Raw genomic sequence first — 16,980 nt, forward strand, 5'->3', positions numbered from 1 at the left:
CGAAAATCCAAAAGATATACCAAATTCAAAAGAACAACTTTAGGAGGTATCTACACATGCAATAATAAATTACCACAAAACCAGGTGGCTTAAAACAACATGATTTTTTCCCTCTCATTTGTGGAAGCCAGAAGTTTGAAATCAAGGTATCAGCAAGGATGTGCTCCCTCGGAAAGCCCTAAGGGAAAATCTTTCTTTGTCTCTTCCAGCTTCTTATGGCTCTAGGCTTTCCTTGACTTGTGCTACATAACTCCAGTCTTGGTTTTAAGCTTTTTACATCACCTTCTTCTCTCCTTCCTTATATCTCTCCTCTGTATATGTCTTACAAGGACTCATGTCATTGGCTTTAGGGCCTACCTGAATAATTCCAAATGATCTTACCTCATGGTTACTTCAGAAGTGGGTCACTCATAAACACCATATTACAAAGATGACTAGCCTATGTGTAATATGAGCACTGTATCACACCATCAACAACAAGGATCCAAAGGTCTTCAGTTGGATGTTTTCCTGAGCCATGGTAAGAATGTTTTATTCAGTTCATGTCAACATATTTAAGTCTGGTGAACACCTACTGGTGTCTGTGTGCTAAATATTGCGGACACACAAAGATGAATAAAACATGGGCCACAACCTCAGAAGCACAGAGTGAGGAGACCTGGCAGATGAATAGCTACATCATGACCACACTAAGTGGAATGTGTAAGGGCTGTAGTACAGACAGTAAGAAAGTAACAAAGGACAGAGTAGGGGGATGATTAATTTGGTGTGGAGTGGGGGTTAGGAAAATCTGTGACCTTGTAGGTAAATAGGATTTTTATTTCAAGAGCAGAAAAAATACCTGAAGACTGAAGTATGGGAAAATACAAGAATGTTCAGGAAATAATGAGTAGCAATTTGTGTCTGCAGCAGGGTATGCCTGAGTAGGCAGGTAGTCAAGAAGGAAAAGGTATTGGAAAAGTACATTGAGAGAGATTATTGAGAATCTTGCTAGTCAAAAAAAAAAAAATCTGGACTTCTCTGTTTGAAGGTATGACAACTATAAGCAATTTTATTCTGTTAAATAGATTGTTCCTGGAATATAAATCAGAAAACCCCACCAACGTCGCCCATAGTGACAACACTCTAAACAATAGCATCATTTACATTCATTCGCAGTTGCAGTATGGCAAGCCTGCAAATATTTTCAGCCACTCTCCTGAAAATGAGGGCTTATGCTTGCTGTCCAGAGTGGCCTCTTTATTTCAGATAAGAAGGACACCGATTACACACATATATACACACATTTATACCCATGAAAGGGGGGAGAGAGAGATGGATTGTGCTATGAGCACAGGAAGGATTTTTATGGACTTGTCTCTCATCTTGTGGAAGAAAGCATGACGTAGCAGGTCTATTTATAGCACTCTAAAAATGATTTCTAGTCAGGTAATCTTGCAAAATCAGGGAATGCGTATATAACATAATGAATATTTAAATGTAGTAGGAACTTCAGATCCTCCAGAAACTAAGATATTTCTGTGGCAACATTAGAAGAGGATGGACTCCAAAGGGATGAGAATTGTTACCATGGCAACTCTCAGGCTGACTCATTCATAGATAACTCCTAAAACTTGTGACATGAGAGAATCGCTTGAGGATTTTTAACACTGTACCAAAATACACATTGCTCCATGCAGATGAAAAAATACATGAGCAGAGTTTTTTTTTTTCTTCCTAAGGCTCTCTGTGACATTTTTATACAAGACCTCTCTTGCCCTTCAGTCTGTACCATATTCAGGATGGGGAAGTCTTCAGATGAGGTATGAAGAACTGGAAAGAACTCAAGCTGCTCTTCAAAAATAAAATCTGCATTGTGCTTGCAGATATTACTTTAGCGTCCATACTACTCGCTGATCCTTTATTTCCACTCACATCTGAGCAAGGGGTTCAATTTCCAGTACATGTTTTAAAAACAAATGTGTTAAGCTAGAAGTAGTGAGTTGAAAGGACTGGAAAATACACAGTATATGAAAGTAAAAATAATAGAATCTTCTCTCTTTTACTCTTTTTCTCTCCCTTTTCCTCTTTTGTTATTGGAAAAAAAATGTGTTTCTCGTAGAGCAACATTAAGGGAAGTTTCCAGGCTTATATTCCTTCTGCTTCAGTGGAAGGAGAACACAAAAAGAAATTGATAGAATAGGGAATGAGATTATAAATGGAGACAGGGACAGGTTTTATAAGATTAATGAAAGCATAGACGTGGATCATTGACAATTTTGAGGAACACTTTGGGAATACCCAGGTCACCATGTCTCAAATTATCATCTGAGAATTAATAGCATAGTAATGTCCTTGGAAAACATCCACCCCAAAATTTAAATTTCGGGATAGTGCTCCTTAGAATCACATTCAGTAGTCCAAGTAGTCCTAATACTAATTACATACACTGAGTGTGAGAATCATTGATCTAGGCAACCCCCTCATTTTACTAGATGCAATTGATCACTGTCTGGGAATTTGATTTGCCAAAGATTATCCATAGTTCTAAAACCCATTCTCCAGATCCTTAGGTTCATTCTCATTAGCAAACCAGTTCCCATGGGAAGTTTTTTAAAGGTAACATATCTAGAAAAGTTTTATGACAATATAGAGCTTAAAATATGACTAAATTAATACCTCTTAACTATGCTTAAAAGGAATGTGTTGGAGTGTGACTCCACAATATAATTAGAAATTTGATTGGCTGGGTGGTAAATTATTCAAGGCAATTCTTTTTCTTGGCCATTTTTGCTGCTGATGCCTAGCTTGGAAACATATATCTCCCTTAGGAGGTGAATAAAGCACACTAAAATTAAACAAACTAATATAGTTTAAAAAGTGAATCTTATTTGTCCTTGGCATCTTCTACTTTACATAAGAAAACAGTTTTCCCAGCTAAATATTGGAATTTTGTTAAATGGGTTTGGGAGTTTATCTACAGATTTTGATATTTAGACTATTCATAGTCACTAATACCCATCTCTTCTCTTGAGTGAATGATCAATTACCCTGCTTTCACACACTGAAAGAGCATCTGTCAGCCAGTGGAAAAAGAAAGACTGCTTTGCACCAAGCTTCTGTCCTATGCCCTCCTCCTGCCTCTTTCTATAAATTCACATTGATAATCTCATTTAATCCTATAACCATAGAGTTAATGGGGACTCGTTAGTCTGTGCCCCTGATATCTGTCTGCTGCCTTATTATCAGCTACAATACTCTTACCTCCACTTCAAGCTCTTTGAGTTAATATCCAGCACAAATACATCAACTTTTCCCTAAATTCTGGTACTCCTCTAGTACTTGCCTTATTTTTTTAATTTCTCATATTCATAGCAGCCAATTTTTAAGTCCATTCTGTTTCTTTCAATATTTTGTCTCTGCTCCAGTCCTTATGCTACTCTGACTCTGCCCCCATTCAGATGCCTAATATGTTTCACCTCTGCTACAATTTTAACAGGGCCATCTGCCTCTGGATTTACCCCTCCTCTAAGCCACTTATTGATTCATTCAACAAAAAGTTGTTGGACACCTCCTAGACTGCAGACTCTGCCCTCAGCACAGAGAGTAACAAGGTAGATGTCCTCACGGAGCTCACAGTCTAGTGGAGGAAATAGAAGAGCACCCAGCCAGTTTTCCTTGCAGAGAAATGCAGGCTATGAAGAGGCAGTCCTGAAAGCAATAGTAGAGACTGAACCCAGACTTTCTGGCTTCTGACTAGAGATGAAAAGATGCAATCTGTCTGCCAGTCTGAGGCCTGTATCAGTAGGAGGTGACCAGGGGCAAGAGAAGAAGAATGAGTGTTCTAGGCCAAGCGGACTTCACAGCAAGACAAAATACTGTGTGTTTGAGGCACTGAGAGAAGACCAGCATGGCTGGATGATGGAGTGGAAAAGGAATCTAGAAAGAAGTGCAACTAGAGAGATAGGAGCAAAGAAAGCACATTGTTTGCCCTTAGGTAATTTGTATTTTTTTATCTTCATAACATTAAGGGGCCATTGAAGTTTAACTTTGGGAGCAACATAATCATAATTGCAAGTCAAAAAAATTGAAATACCACTTAACTTGCCACGTATCAAATGCATTAGGGAAGAACAAGACAAAAAGCAGAGGACTAGTTAATAGCTTCTTGCAGTTAATCAGGTGAGCAATGATAAAGCCAAATTAGATTATAGCAACTAAACAAAATAAAGATATTTTTATGAAATAGAAATGCCAGGTTTTATTGACTTACTTAGTAAGGGGTGAGATAGAGAAAAGAGTCAAGAAAGATTTCTAGTTTCTGATTTGATCAACAGGGTGTATGATTGTTGAGAATCATCTCTCACTGAGAATGGAAGTGGAAATGGAGGCCCAGATTTAAGTCTGGGTGGGCATGATTCTGTTTGGGGCCATAGATAGTTTTTTCATTCAGCATTACATCATCTTGGTGATAGAGGCATAGAAATAAAGCACTGTAGTCCCTACCCTCAACAAATGTATGTTCCCTCTCTTCTTCTAGAGTGTTATCATGCATGCACAATCTAAATTAAGAGATTCTTAACCTCTATGCACTTGCCATGTTTGTCATTCATCTTACTGTTACTTAGAAATAATTGCCAGCAAGGAAAATATAGTCGTTACCATAGCTAATGGTTAAGGCAGCTTTTACTTGGACGTAGTAAAAATACTTTGGCAGGCTTTTGAATGTGAAAACCATCCTACCAAAAGAAAATTATTCTACTTCCTATACTCCTTGAGGATTACTATAGAACAAAAATATTGTCTTTCTCTCAGCTAACATCTAAAGAATCATCCAGGGCAGTGATGAACAATTGATTTTATTTAGCATTCCATGGGGATATCAACTGCACACAGATAAGAGCATAGCAGTGGTATTCATTACCAGCAACAGCTGATGAAGGCGAGTTCATGGATAAAACATCAGAGAAGACCGAAAAGTCTACATTAGAACTGATTGTTAATGATTAATTCGCATCCATAAAAAAGCAAGTCAGATGTCAGCCTTAGGCAAGAGATAAAAGCCATGTCCTAGGAGAAAAAACCTTTTGTGCTTATGATACATACTTAAGCCATTGCTGGTTATATAGTGGAAAGATCTAGGAACTTAAACAGATGTGGGTTCAAATCACAACTCTGATGTTTTTGAGCAGAGTCACTCTGGGCACCTCTTCAACTGAGAGTCTCATCTATAAAAAGGGAATTTTAATTCCAACTTCATAAAGATGTGAGGTATAAACAATATAACATATAGAAAGCACCTGCTAAAGTACTGGTTATGCAGTTAAACATGCAGTAATAGGAAATTCATATTATTAACTTGAGAGGGAGAAAATGGATAATTTAGCTAAAGAGAATGAAAATATATACTAGGCATTGCATTGTCCTGTGACATGCTTTAAGCTACTTGGTGTTCCTTATTTATTCAATTATAGTTTTTTAGGACTATTACATACATTATTTTAATTCGCTATTCCAACAGACTTGTTGGTAGTTGTTCTTCCCATCACACAGATGAGATTGAATTTCATATTTGCTCTAAGATCATAGGACTAGTGAGAAATAAATCCTTAGCTAGATTCCAACTGTCCTAGTTCTATTTTTGCCAAAGACTTAGTTGATGGATCAGTTTGTTAGCATGGAGGTCTTATTCCTAGTTGGGTACAATCTATATCCTTCATGCAAGTCTGTTTAGATATGCATGACTGACAACTGTGAGACTATATCGGAGGAATATTAAGTTTATCAGAATTATTAGCTTTAGAATTCACAAACTATTTTTTCTATACTGCCAAAGAAATTCCTAGAGTTTAGAGGTTTCATTTTGTTTTTCTCATTAAATGGTATAACATTGCCAAGGTCCTTCTCTGCAGCAGTACCTGCCAAGCCACTTTTTAGCCAGATCCAGTCAAAGACCAACAGAAGTTTCAACAGATGCTCAATGAGTTTGAGCCACTGGAAATAACCAGTATGGATATTGATGTAGCTTTTTTGGTCCTATAAACTTGACTTTAAGGCCTTATGTAGTTAATGCTTTTTATAAATTTGAATTTAGTTCAAACTTAGATAATTATAGTACTAAAGGAGCAGCCCATAGTTTTATTTTTATTTACTTTAGCAAGTTGTCATATTAAACTCCCAAGCATAGCATCATACAAGGCAAGAGTCTGAAACACTAGAACTTGTGATCTAGCTATCAAAAAGGAACATTGATTGCAGTATTATTTTTAGTTATAAAAATAAAAAAAACTCTGAAATAACCTCAACCATTGATAGATTAATGATTAATTTCTATATTATAGTACACTGTATATGCACTAAATGGAATCATTTATATCTCTACCCGTTGATTTAGAGGAATTTCTGTGCCGTCATTAAGAAAAGAGAAATCCAGGGCACCTGGATGGCTCAGTTAGGTAAGCGTTTGTTTGTCTTCAGCTCAGGACATGATCTTGGGGCCATGGATAGAGCCTGCTCGCAGAGCCTACTTCTCTCTCTTTCCTCTCTGCTCATGCTCTTTCTCACTATCTCTCTTTCTCAAATCAATCAATCTTTAAAAAAGAAATTCATAGAAGTGAATAATATAATGCCTTTTTAAAAAAATGATAACATTTCTATTTATATGTATATATGTTCTTAGATAATTGTGTGACTATGAGCAAATATATAAAGGCTGCCCATCAACTTACCAATTGGTAAGTGAAACAAAGTAAGAGCAAGGTCTTGATAAACAATAAACAAATAGATGGCAAATGAATAAATAAATAGGTGTGGAGAAAATGTAATAATTTTAAAAGGTAATGATAAAAAGGTAGTATATATAGAATGATCTTATTTTTTTAAAAGCAGATAGAAAAAGTAGCCACAAAATGTTGATAAGTGATTGTTTCTGAATGTAAAATTAAAACTAAACAAAGCACGTTGGTACAGAAGAGAGTGGAGTAAGAGAGCAAATGTGATAAAATTGATATTCAGAGACTATAATTTGGCTACTCATTCTCTTTTGAGAGTTTCCTGGGGACTCCCCAAGAGACATATATGCATGGTCTCTTTTTTTTTTATTTTTTTATTTATGATAGTCACACAGAGAGAGAGAGAGAGAGAGAGAGGCAGAGACACAGGCAGAGGGAGAAGCAGCCCCATGCACCAGGAGCCCGACGTGGGATTCGATCCCGGGTCTCCAGGATCGCGCCCTGGGCCAAAGGCAGGCGCCAAACTGCTGCGCCACCCAGGGATCCCTCTTTTTTTTTTTTAATTTTTATTTATTTATGATAGTCACAGAGAGAGAGAGAGAGAGAGGCAGAGACACAGGCAGAGGGAGAAGCAGGCTCCATGCACCGGGAGCCCGATGTGGGATTCGATCCCGGGTCTCCAGGATCGTGCCCTAGGCCAAAGGCAGGCGCCAAACCGCTGCGCCACCTAGGGATCCCGCATGGTCTCTTTAGGATAATAATTTGATGGAAATCCCTCTTCCTGTTAGAAAATCTGAAAATAAAGTTCCTGAGAGTTTCCAACTGTTGACTGCTTCCTTTTAGGCTCTGTTCACATTACAAGATCATAATTCACAAGACAAGACTGCCTTTCTAGGCTAGAAAATGATCCCAAGTTTTTTCCATCTCTTCTAAGTAGTGTCTGTTTTGGTAGAATCTTGGTTTTCTGATTCTTTTAATTTTTTCCCCAACTAAGATCACTCCATAGCTTAGTTTTCTGGAATTGCCATGCATACCCTATAATGGTTACCATTCTGGTCATATATTCATAGTTCAACTCAGCGTGGTCAACCAAAACTACCACGTTCTGAATGTCCCACTAGATCCTCCATGCATCGATTTTATTTCTGCTCTTAGTTAGATATTAGAGAACATAGAAACACTAATTTTCTAGGAATCTCTGGAACTAAGGAACTTTGAAAAAACCTAGTGTGTCATATGTTTATAATTATGTGGTTTTAAACATCAGTAGTGTTTATAAATTATTCTCTTGATGAATTAATTACCAATCTAATATTTTACTGATAACTTTGAATATTGAATAATTTGTAAATGAGATCAAAAGTTACACTGAATACAGTCCATTTTTAAAGCTTTGGCATAAATGGCCTTATACTTCCAAAATGGCAAGTTATTACCAAAACTATCAATGAAATTTCACTTGATATATTTCAAAATGTCTTTAGAATTTTGTAGAGAGCCACTGTTAATTCATTCTTAAAGGGAAAATTTGTTTTAAACTCCATATGCTTTTCTCATATCCCAGAAATTTGTCAGTTATCTATGTTAGTGGGAATTATAATCCCATTAATCTTGATTAGAGAAAAAAAACTTGATTAATAATTATTTTAGTTAATTGAAAGTCCCCATGTATATTCTCTAAGGATGGTAAGTTTTTCAGAAAATTGGAATATGATAAGATTAATTTGCAATAGCATATATGGTGCTTAAATTCAGTGCTACAAACACACAGCACTACTTAATTCACATTCAGCTAACATAGTTGAGCACATGCTATCCAAGCACACTATGCTAGGGTCTAAAACTTAATAATAAAATAAAATAAAAATCCTTTACCTTTGGGGTGTTCAAAATCTAGTAGGACTGAGAAATAATTGCAAGAACTACAGTCAAAGCAGGAGAAGAGTTGTGGGAGCTCAAAGGAGTGACTAATCACGGAATTAAATTTCCCAAGGGTTCTATCTTCTCACCTTATACCATCTCCAAGGCGAGCCAATTCATTCCCCCAACTTCATCTATCACTTGTGACTCACATGGCTTTGTTTCCCAATGAGCCCTGTCTTCCTATATTCTGGCCCCTAACTACCTACTTGGCACCGTTACGTGCAAATACCACTGACACCCACAACACAAAGCAGGCCCAAATACATTAGTCATCCTCAGCCCCAGATCTTCGATTCTTATTGTTACCTGTCTACTCACTTACGTCAGAAACTCAGGGGTCATCCTTGATGCCCTCTTCCAACTTCACTGCTCCGTGCGTTTTTTCCTCTTTTCCTCCTCCCCTTCAGTGCTGTATGAAGTCAACTCTAACTTAGCTCTTTATTCCCTAGGTTAATGCCAGAGCTTGTTAAACTGATATCCTCCTACTCAATACGCTTGTCTCCTTGAGTAGGCAGCTGCCAATGAAAACAAGTAGAACTATTCCGATTCCCTGAGTATATGAAGTGGAGGGAATTTCATGCAGAGAGCTGGTTACACAGGTGATGGAAGAACTGAGAAGTTTCTGGAAAATTGTCCCCACTTTAGGTCCAATATTTCAATATAGCTTACCATGGAAACAACTCTAGTTATTTGAGTTTCTGATTATTTAGATTTTAGAACATGAGACATTTAAACTGTCACTATATAAAACATTAATTTTATCATATCCATTTTAAGAAATTGGAATTTTTGTGTAGAAAAATATTTTTATATTTTTAAAGACAAGAAATGCTTTATAGCTTGTACAGTAGGTATTAGATTACAACTGCTGAAATTCTTAGTCTTGGTCTCAAATAGCAGTAGCATCATGCAGTTCATTGCATCAGAACCCAAGTGCTTTCTCCAGTTGTCACACCCATGTCATATATGTGTTCATGCATCACAGTATGCCCATGTGATTTTCATAGGTGCTTCTGTTCTGGTACAGGCCCATAACTCTCACTGTTTCTGTTCTCCCACAATGTTGTTCAGAATAGAACACAAGACTGACAAAAAATCTAACTACACAGATGGATAAACCAAATGGGGCTATTTAGGATGAGACAGAGGTAAAGAAGGTTATGTTCTCTGAGGCATTGCATGAGGCTACAGTCGGTGAAAAAAAAATACTAATAAATGGGAACATGGGCTTTGGAAATAATAAGAATGCAGGTATTTTAAAGATATTGTAACAAAATATGGCTAAGGAGTAAGCACAACAAACATATATTAATAGTTAACATAATAGTAGATGATGTTAAGATAAAAGATTAGAAATTAACAGCAAATCTGGAGATACAATGATGAATTTCCACTGCAGAATGTGCTTAACAGTGACACTGATACAAAAACATTCATTTAAACAGACGGTTGCATTAGAAACAGATGTTGTGTGGTTCATTTCAATTACAACTTAAATTGGTTTATTTGTCAGGCCATTTTCCACTAAACTTTGCATGAGATACAAGTTGTATGTTTTTGTTTTTTTTTTCCTATCCTTATTCTACAAGCTCTACTACTTGTTGCCAGGGTACACACTTCTCTCCAGGTTACTTTTCTTCATAATTACCATTGGGTTTGATAGGGAATTGTCTTGATAGAAGTAAAATTAATTTCCCTCTTCTCTCTTTGCTCTTCTTGTTGATAAGCAAAGCCAAATATGTTCCTCTTTCGTTTTTCAGCCAATTAACATCTCTGGGTCTCAAGTTTCTCATAAGAGCTCCCTTTTTTGAAACCAGGAAGATGGGTCAGATGATTGAGGTTTTGTTGGGTTTCCTTAATATGTGTAATTTGTTCTTAATGAGATTCTGATATGGCTGGTGATCAGCATCATTATTATGGCTCTTTCTTGTCAGAGAACATAAAAATGAAAATAACTCAGCACAAAGAAAGTGGGATTTATTGTGATGACATGAAGAGGGCTCCTAGCAGGTGAAAGTATCAGACTTGTCCACATGTCCACACCTTATGAGAACTAGAAACAGGAAGCAAAAGCCTTCCTGAGCTCTGTCATTTGTTCTCTAATAATGTCAGACCCTTCTTCATCTTCTGGTTAGTTTTTGCCTCCTTCTCTGCTTTCTTTCTTTCTGTACAAGCTGACTTTCTCTTTTTATTCATAGTCTCTCCTCTCTCACAACTGCATAGTAGCAGTGCACCCTAGTTCTAGGTCATGACTTCTGCATTTAATCTCACAGCTCCTGTCTCAGATTCTTGATGCAAGAGCTAATTTCTGGGAGAGGACTCTGGTTGGTTCATCTCATCTTTCTGAGCCAGGCACAGGTTTATTTCCTGCCTATGGATCAGCTACTTTTAAATCAGGTATCTACTTTCTGTCTGTTCTCAAGTTGGGAGGATCATGAGATAGAGAAGGTGGCCTTGTTCAATCAGCAGGGGCTGTCAGCAGGGCCCAGAAGGGACTGTAGACCTGGTAGGCAGTGATGCACAGCTCTACTACAGTCAGTTCTTGGGGGAGCACTAAACTGACATGAATATTTTATAGGGAGCAAGGATTTAGATTGGAATGCTTTATAGTGTATATCTAAATTTATGAAAGATAAAATACAAACGTGTGTAGGAACACTGGTTCTTTAATACACACATACCTGCACACATGCACACACACATTCCCTTTCTTGAGTATGCTTTGGAAAGAATGGATTACTCATATGATCTTTCTGAGTGGATGCAATATTACTAGATGTTAAAGCAATATTTTGTCTCTTCACTAACAAGTTAGCCTGAGACGTGTGTTGGAGACAGCTCATAAAAGACTCACTTTTCCAACCCACTATAAAGTCTCAGAGCTCATTCTGGTAAAATGCATACCTCAATAAAACACATAACTCTTTTTTCCCTATTCCCTATTTTCCCTATTCCAGTGCAAGGTAATAGATTTTTATCAAATGATTTCTTGTGACAAAGTATCAAATTACAAACCGTCAAATACCAGAATTCCCTAGCACAGAAGTTTTGAGGAATATGTTAAAAGCTCAGGTGGACATGTTAACATACATATTTTTCATGATTAAATAATGATAAAAGATTTTCTAGTATTTTATTGATACTAAAAGGAAAGATATTTTCATCTTAGGCAATATTTCTTACCTTGGCAATATTGACATTTTGAGCCAGATGATTCTTTGTTGTGGGGCTGTGCTGTCCAGTGCATTATGTTGGGAAGCATCCCTGGCCTCTACCCACAGATGTCAGTGGCACACACCATTACTCCCAGCTGTGACAACCAAAACTATCTCTAGACATTGCTAAATGTCCTCTGGGAGCAAAATTACCTGGAGTTTAAAACCACTGATTTAACTTTTATTCTCCATAAGAATTATCTTTATTATTATAAATATTTTCTTATCCCCTAACATTTTTAGATTTAAAATAATTGTCCTTTTGGAGTTTAATTGAGCACTACTGATGGGGTATCTTTTCTCTTGCTTTTCCTCAATGAATCAAATTCTCGCATGCCTGAATTAGCCTGACCAATTTCATTATCCAACTCACACCCGTTAATCCTATTAATTTGCTTCAGTGTCAGAGAATCCCCTACAGCCCATGGTTTCTAAATACGTCGCTCTTCTTCTCAGAGTAGCTTGCCTACTTGAGAAAGCTAGTTGAACAATTGTCAATACACTTGGAATCAAAATGATTTTAGTGTTTTTGGTCAAAGTATTGCTACCTCTAATTTCTTTCTGAAAATTTTCTATCCTTCTTAAGTGCTTGCGCTTTGGACTAATGAAGAATTAATAGAAAATCTGTTGTATGAGAGAACAACATACAGCAATTTAAGCCTTTCTTTTCCATCTAAACATGTAATACACCAAAACGAATCATAGACCGTTATAGTCAGATGCCACTGATAATATTTCTATTAAAATGCAGATAGAATAATTTATTTAAAGTACAGTAGTTTCTCAAATATGTAAATAATAAATTCTCTCACAGAGAATTTGCCTATCTCACAAGGTTTTGAGAACAAAATGTGATAATAGATATGAAAAGCTATGAAAACTAGAGCACAGAGCATTCCCAGGAGAAGGAGATTCTTTTTTTTTTAAATAAATTTATTTTTTACTGGTGTTCAATTTGCCAACATATAGAATAACACCCAGTGCTCATCCCGTCAAGTGCCCCCCTCAGTGCCCATCACCCAGTCACCCCTACCCCCTGCCCACCTCCCTTTCCTAGTTCGTTTCCCAGAGAGGAGTCTCTTGTGTTGTCTTCCTTTCTGATATTTCCCACTCATTTTTTCTCCTTTCCCCTTTATTCCCTTTCAGTATTTTTTATATTCCTCAAATGAATGAGACCATATAATGTTTGTCCTTCTCCGATTGACTTATTTCACTCAGCATAATACCCTCCAGTTCCATCCACGTCAAAGCAAATGGTGGGTATTTGTCGTTTCTAATGGCTGAGTAATATTCCATTGTATACATAGACCACATCTTCTTTATCCATCATCTTTTGATGGACACCGAGACTCCTTCCACACTTTGGCTATTGTGGACATTGCTGCTAGAAACATCGGGATGCAGGTGTCCCGGCGTTTCATTGCATCTGTATCTTTGGGGTAAATCCCCAGCAGTGCAATTGTTGAGTCGTAGGGCAGCTCTATTTTTAACTCTGAGGAACCTCCACACAGTTTTCCAGAGTGGCTATACCAGGTCACATTCCCACCAACAGTGCAGGAGGGTTCCCCTTTCTGAGAAGGAGATTCTTGTTAGGCATACACTAAAGTACAAATAGTACAAAAAAGGAGATATGGCTGTATTTTAGGTCTTTCCATAATGTTCCTCATTATCATCACGATTATCATTATCTTCAAAAAGTTTTCATTAAGGTTACCAATCTCATCTGCCCATATTTCCATTTGTCATGGAATCGGGTCATAGATTAGGATAGTAACGCTAGAAATTCAGTAGAAAAGTTCTGAAGGGTACTTGTGCCAAATCACCCAGTTCCAAAACATACAAGCAGAAATATTTCTTCACTGAATTACTTCTTCTTGCAAATAGGGTAAATTACTGCTTTAATTTAGAACCGTGATGTGATTTTTAGTCAATATTTAGTGAAAACAGAGTGGGAGTTGTGCAGAGCAAAGATCTCACTGCATGTATATAGTTCTTTCTCTATAGGAAACAAAACCATTTCCAGAAAAAGAAGGGAAAAGGTCTACACACGTGCACATACATGCACTCATGCACACACACTTACTTAGATCTATGCAGAGATTACTCATGTTACACTATTTTCTCCTTTCTACTCTCCATCGTTGACTTACCACAAACTCGTATTTTAATCATAGCGTTTATCATGAGTATTATTTTGCCTTTATAACCCTGTATACTTTACAAGAATATGTTTTTTCGCCATTACACATTAAAACTTTATTGAGGAAAAGATGGAATAAGCATTTTGCCCATGGTCTCACTGTGAGGAAATTCTTTGTCCCACGTGTGAAGATCTGGAAGCTAATGACTATTGGGCATGAGTACTGAAACAATGTGTTCCATTGCTGACTGTGCTGATCACCATGGCAAAGTTTACATTAACATGTCTTTGACTAGTTATTAATTTTCCTACTTTGGCTGAATTACAAACAAGAACTGAACACCAAGACTTGCAATTTATCACAGACAATTGCTTATTTTCATGGTCAGTGGAGTCCTTCTGCCTACAAATTTTTTTTTGTAAACATCTCTTTAAAAATAGAAATGCTTATGAAAATGAATATATACACTCAAAGTAATTTGGAGGTATGATACTAATCTTTAAATAGCAACAATTTTGAAGATAATATATTTGTTTAGCATGTTACAGTTTCTAAAGAGGCTTCTCCATAATTTTCCCAAGTAATGTTCACAATTAGCCAGAAAGTGCTATTATTTTTATTTAAAAATGAGGCATTTACAATACGGAGGGTTAAGTTAGTTATTTGTGGTTACATAGTTCTATATGTGGTAGATCTTAGAGTCAAGGTACTTTGAAATCTCTGGCCCAGAATCTGTCCAATTCATTTTTCTTCCAAAAAGGTGTTAAGAAATTGAAGAGAATGCAAATAAGAATAGTAGCAATTGAGAAGGGAATTGTATGTAACCCTGTGGATTTTCTTCTTGTTAAATGAAGGTAAAGTGGAAGGAGCTTTTAGACCTTTAAGGGATATTGAGTGATTAATAGTGAAGAGCTAATGAACGAGAAAGAATGGCTTTGAATTATTGCATGATGGCTTCTGAGTAAACAGTGTAAATGTTCTTGAGTATAATGGTTAAAGGACCCTGGAATTCATTATCCAGAACAAATATTGTCTTATATTTGGGGATTTTTCAGAAATGCATATAACATAGATCCATAAAGTGTTCTAAATAAACTATGGTTTGCCCAGATGTAAGGCATGATGTGAGTCAGTGTTTCTCAATTAGTGGTATATACAACATAGGCAGTTCACAGACCTTGTGCAGGAGTTATGCAGTGTTTTCTTAACTGTTGCTAAAGCATTCACGGTCACTACTGACAGATAAATATCCTTTAAAAGCAAAAATGAACTTTCTGTTTTTATTACACTGGGACTCACATCTTAAAGACTTTATGATTTTACTGCTACCATTATTTTATTTTTATTTTATTTTATTTATTTTATTTTATTTTTTTATTATTTTTTCATGAGAGACACAGAGAGAGAGGTAGAAACATAGGCAGAGGAGAAGAAAGCTCCCCACAGGGAACCCGATGTTGGACTCCATCTCAGGACCTCAGGATCACGACCTCAGCCAAAGGCAGATGCTCAACCAGTTAGCAACCCAGGTGCCCCTACTGCTACCATTTTTTTTAAAGATTTATTTATTTATGATAGACAGAGAGAGAGAGAGAGAGGCAGAGACACAGGAGGAGGGAGAAGCAGGCTCCATGACGGGAGCCCGATGCGGGACTCGATCCCGGGACTCCAGGATCGCGCCCTGGGCCAAAGGCAGGCACCAAACTGCTGAGCTACCCAGGGATCCCCTGCTACCATTTTTTAATGAACAATTACACTTTCTATAATAGGGTTCTTTAAAAATAGATAACTAAAACTCTCATAATCATCATGGCTCCTCTCTAATAGCTTGATCTATTTATTGAGCCCGAATCTTCCTGTCTCTCACTGCCAGGGAAAATCTCGGCAGAAAAAAAAAGTAAAAAGGGATGTCCTCAGTATTACCTCTTACAAGAGGTGAGGAAACAAACTCAAGCACAAACCCAGCTCTGAACTCAAACCAATTCCTAAAGCAAAGCAGGAATCAGATAAGAGAGAAATAGTTGAGCAGTTCTATCACAGATTTCAGTTCTCAGGCCAAATAAATATCTCCATTTAAACGTGTTTTATAAACTACTTTTTAGTACCAGTAGACAAGTTGTAATTTGCTAGAAAGATCCAGATAATGGTGATTGATGACCTTTATAATGCAAACGGCAGTATTTATTCAAAAGGCATTTGCAGTTTGGAAAACACCCTCTCCTTTTCAGCACACCAATTTTTAGTTATTATTATTGCACACACAATAATAGTACCATAATAGTACCATAAATATACCGTAAATATAATATTCAAAGGCAGGTTTTTGTACCTGGATGAACATGGATGAACATGGGTGTCTCAGCATAACTTTCCTTTATGGCCTCACCCATGATCACTACCTTAACTTCAAACCTTAAAATTCAGTTAAATGGATTTGCCCTACATTGGAGTGAATGCTTGTGCATGCATTCAATTATTGCTCCAGTTCTTCTAACCTACTGGCTGCCCTATACACAGAGGTGCATATTTCTGTGTATTCAGGTGTAACTTCTTCAGGATCAGCAGGACGGTGGATCTCTGGGAATACACAATACCACCTACTATCACTTTCATAACAAAAGGTCTTCGATGATGATGATGATGATGATCATGATGATGATGATGATAATCATTTTTTTTTCATTTATTTCACAGGATTATACACTCACCATGTATTTCCAGCAGTCTTGGAAAGACAAAAGGCTTTCTTATTCTGGAATCCCGCTAAACCTCACATTAGACAACAGGGTAGCTGACCAACTCTGGGTGCCAGACACCTACTTTCTGAATGACAAGAAATCATTTGTGCATGGAGTTACAGTGAAAAATCGAATGATCCGACTTCATCCTGATGGAACAGTTCTCTATGGACTCCGGTAAATGACTTTGTGTTGCATGGTTCACTGTTACTGTGGTAGTTATTATTATTGTTATGTTTTATTTTTGGAAATG

At 37.0% G+C, this 16,980-nt stretch overlaps 1 protein-coding gene across 3 annotated transcripts in view; it reads left to right on the forward strand.

Moving 5' to 3' along the window:
- GABRB1 (gamma-aminobutyric acid type A receptor subunit beta1) overlaps positions 1 to 16,980 on the forward strand; it is a 363,737-nt gene that overhangs the window by 107,408 nt on the left and 239,349 nt on the right. For all 3 annotated transcript variants that reach the window (XM_049092927.1, XM_049092929.1, XM_049092928.1), the window contains one exon: positions 16,684 to 16,904. In XM_049092927.1, coding sequence (XP_048948884.1) covers positions 16,684 to 16,904 — 221 coding nt within the window. The remainder of the gene's footprint in view (positions 1 to 16,683; positions 16,905 to 16,980) is intronic.

The sequence above is a fragment of the Canis lupus genome, chromosome 13 (assembly GCF_003254725.2).
Source record: "Canis lupus dingo isolate Sandy chromosome 13, ASM325472v2, whole genome shotgun sequence".
In the NCBI taxonomy this organism is placed as follows: domain Eukaryota; kingdom Metazoa; phylum Chordata; class Mammalia; order Carnivora; family Canidae; genus Canis; species Canis lupus.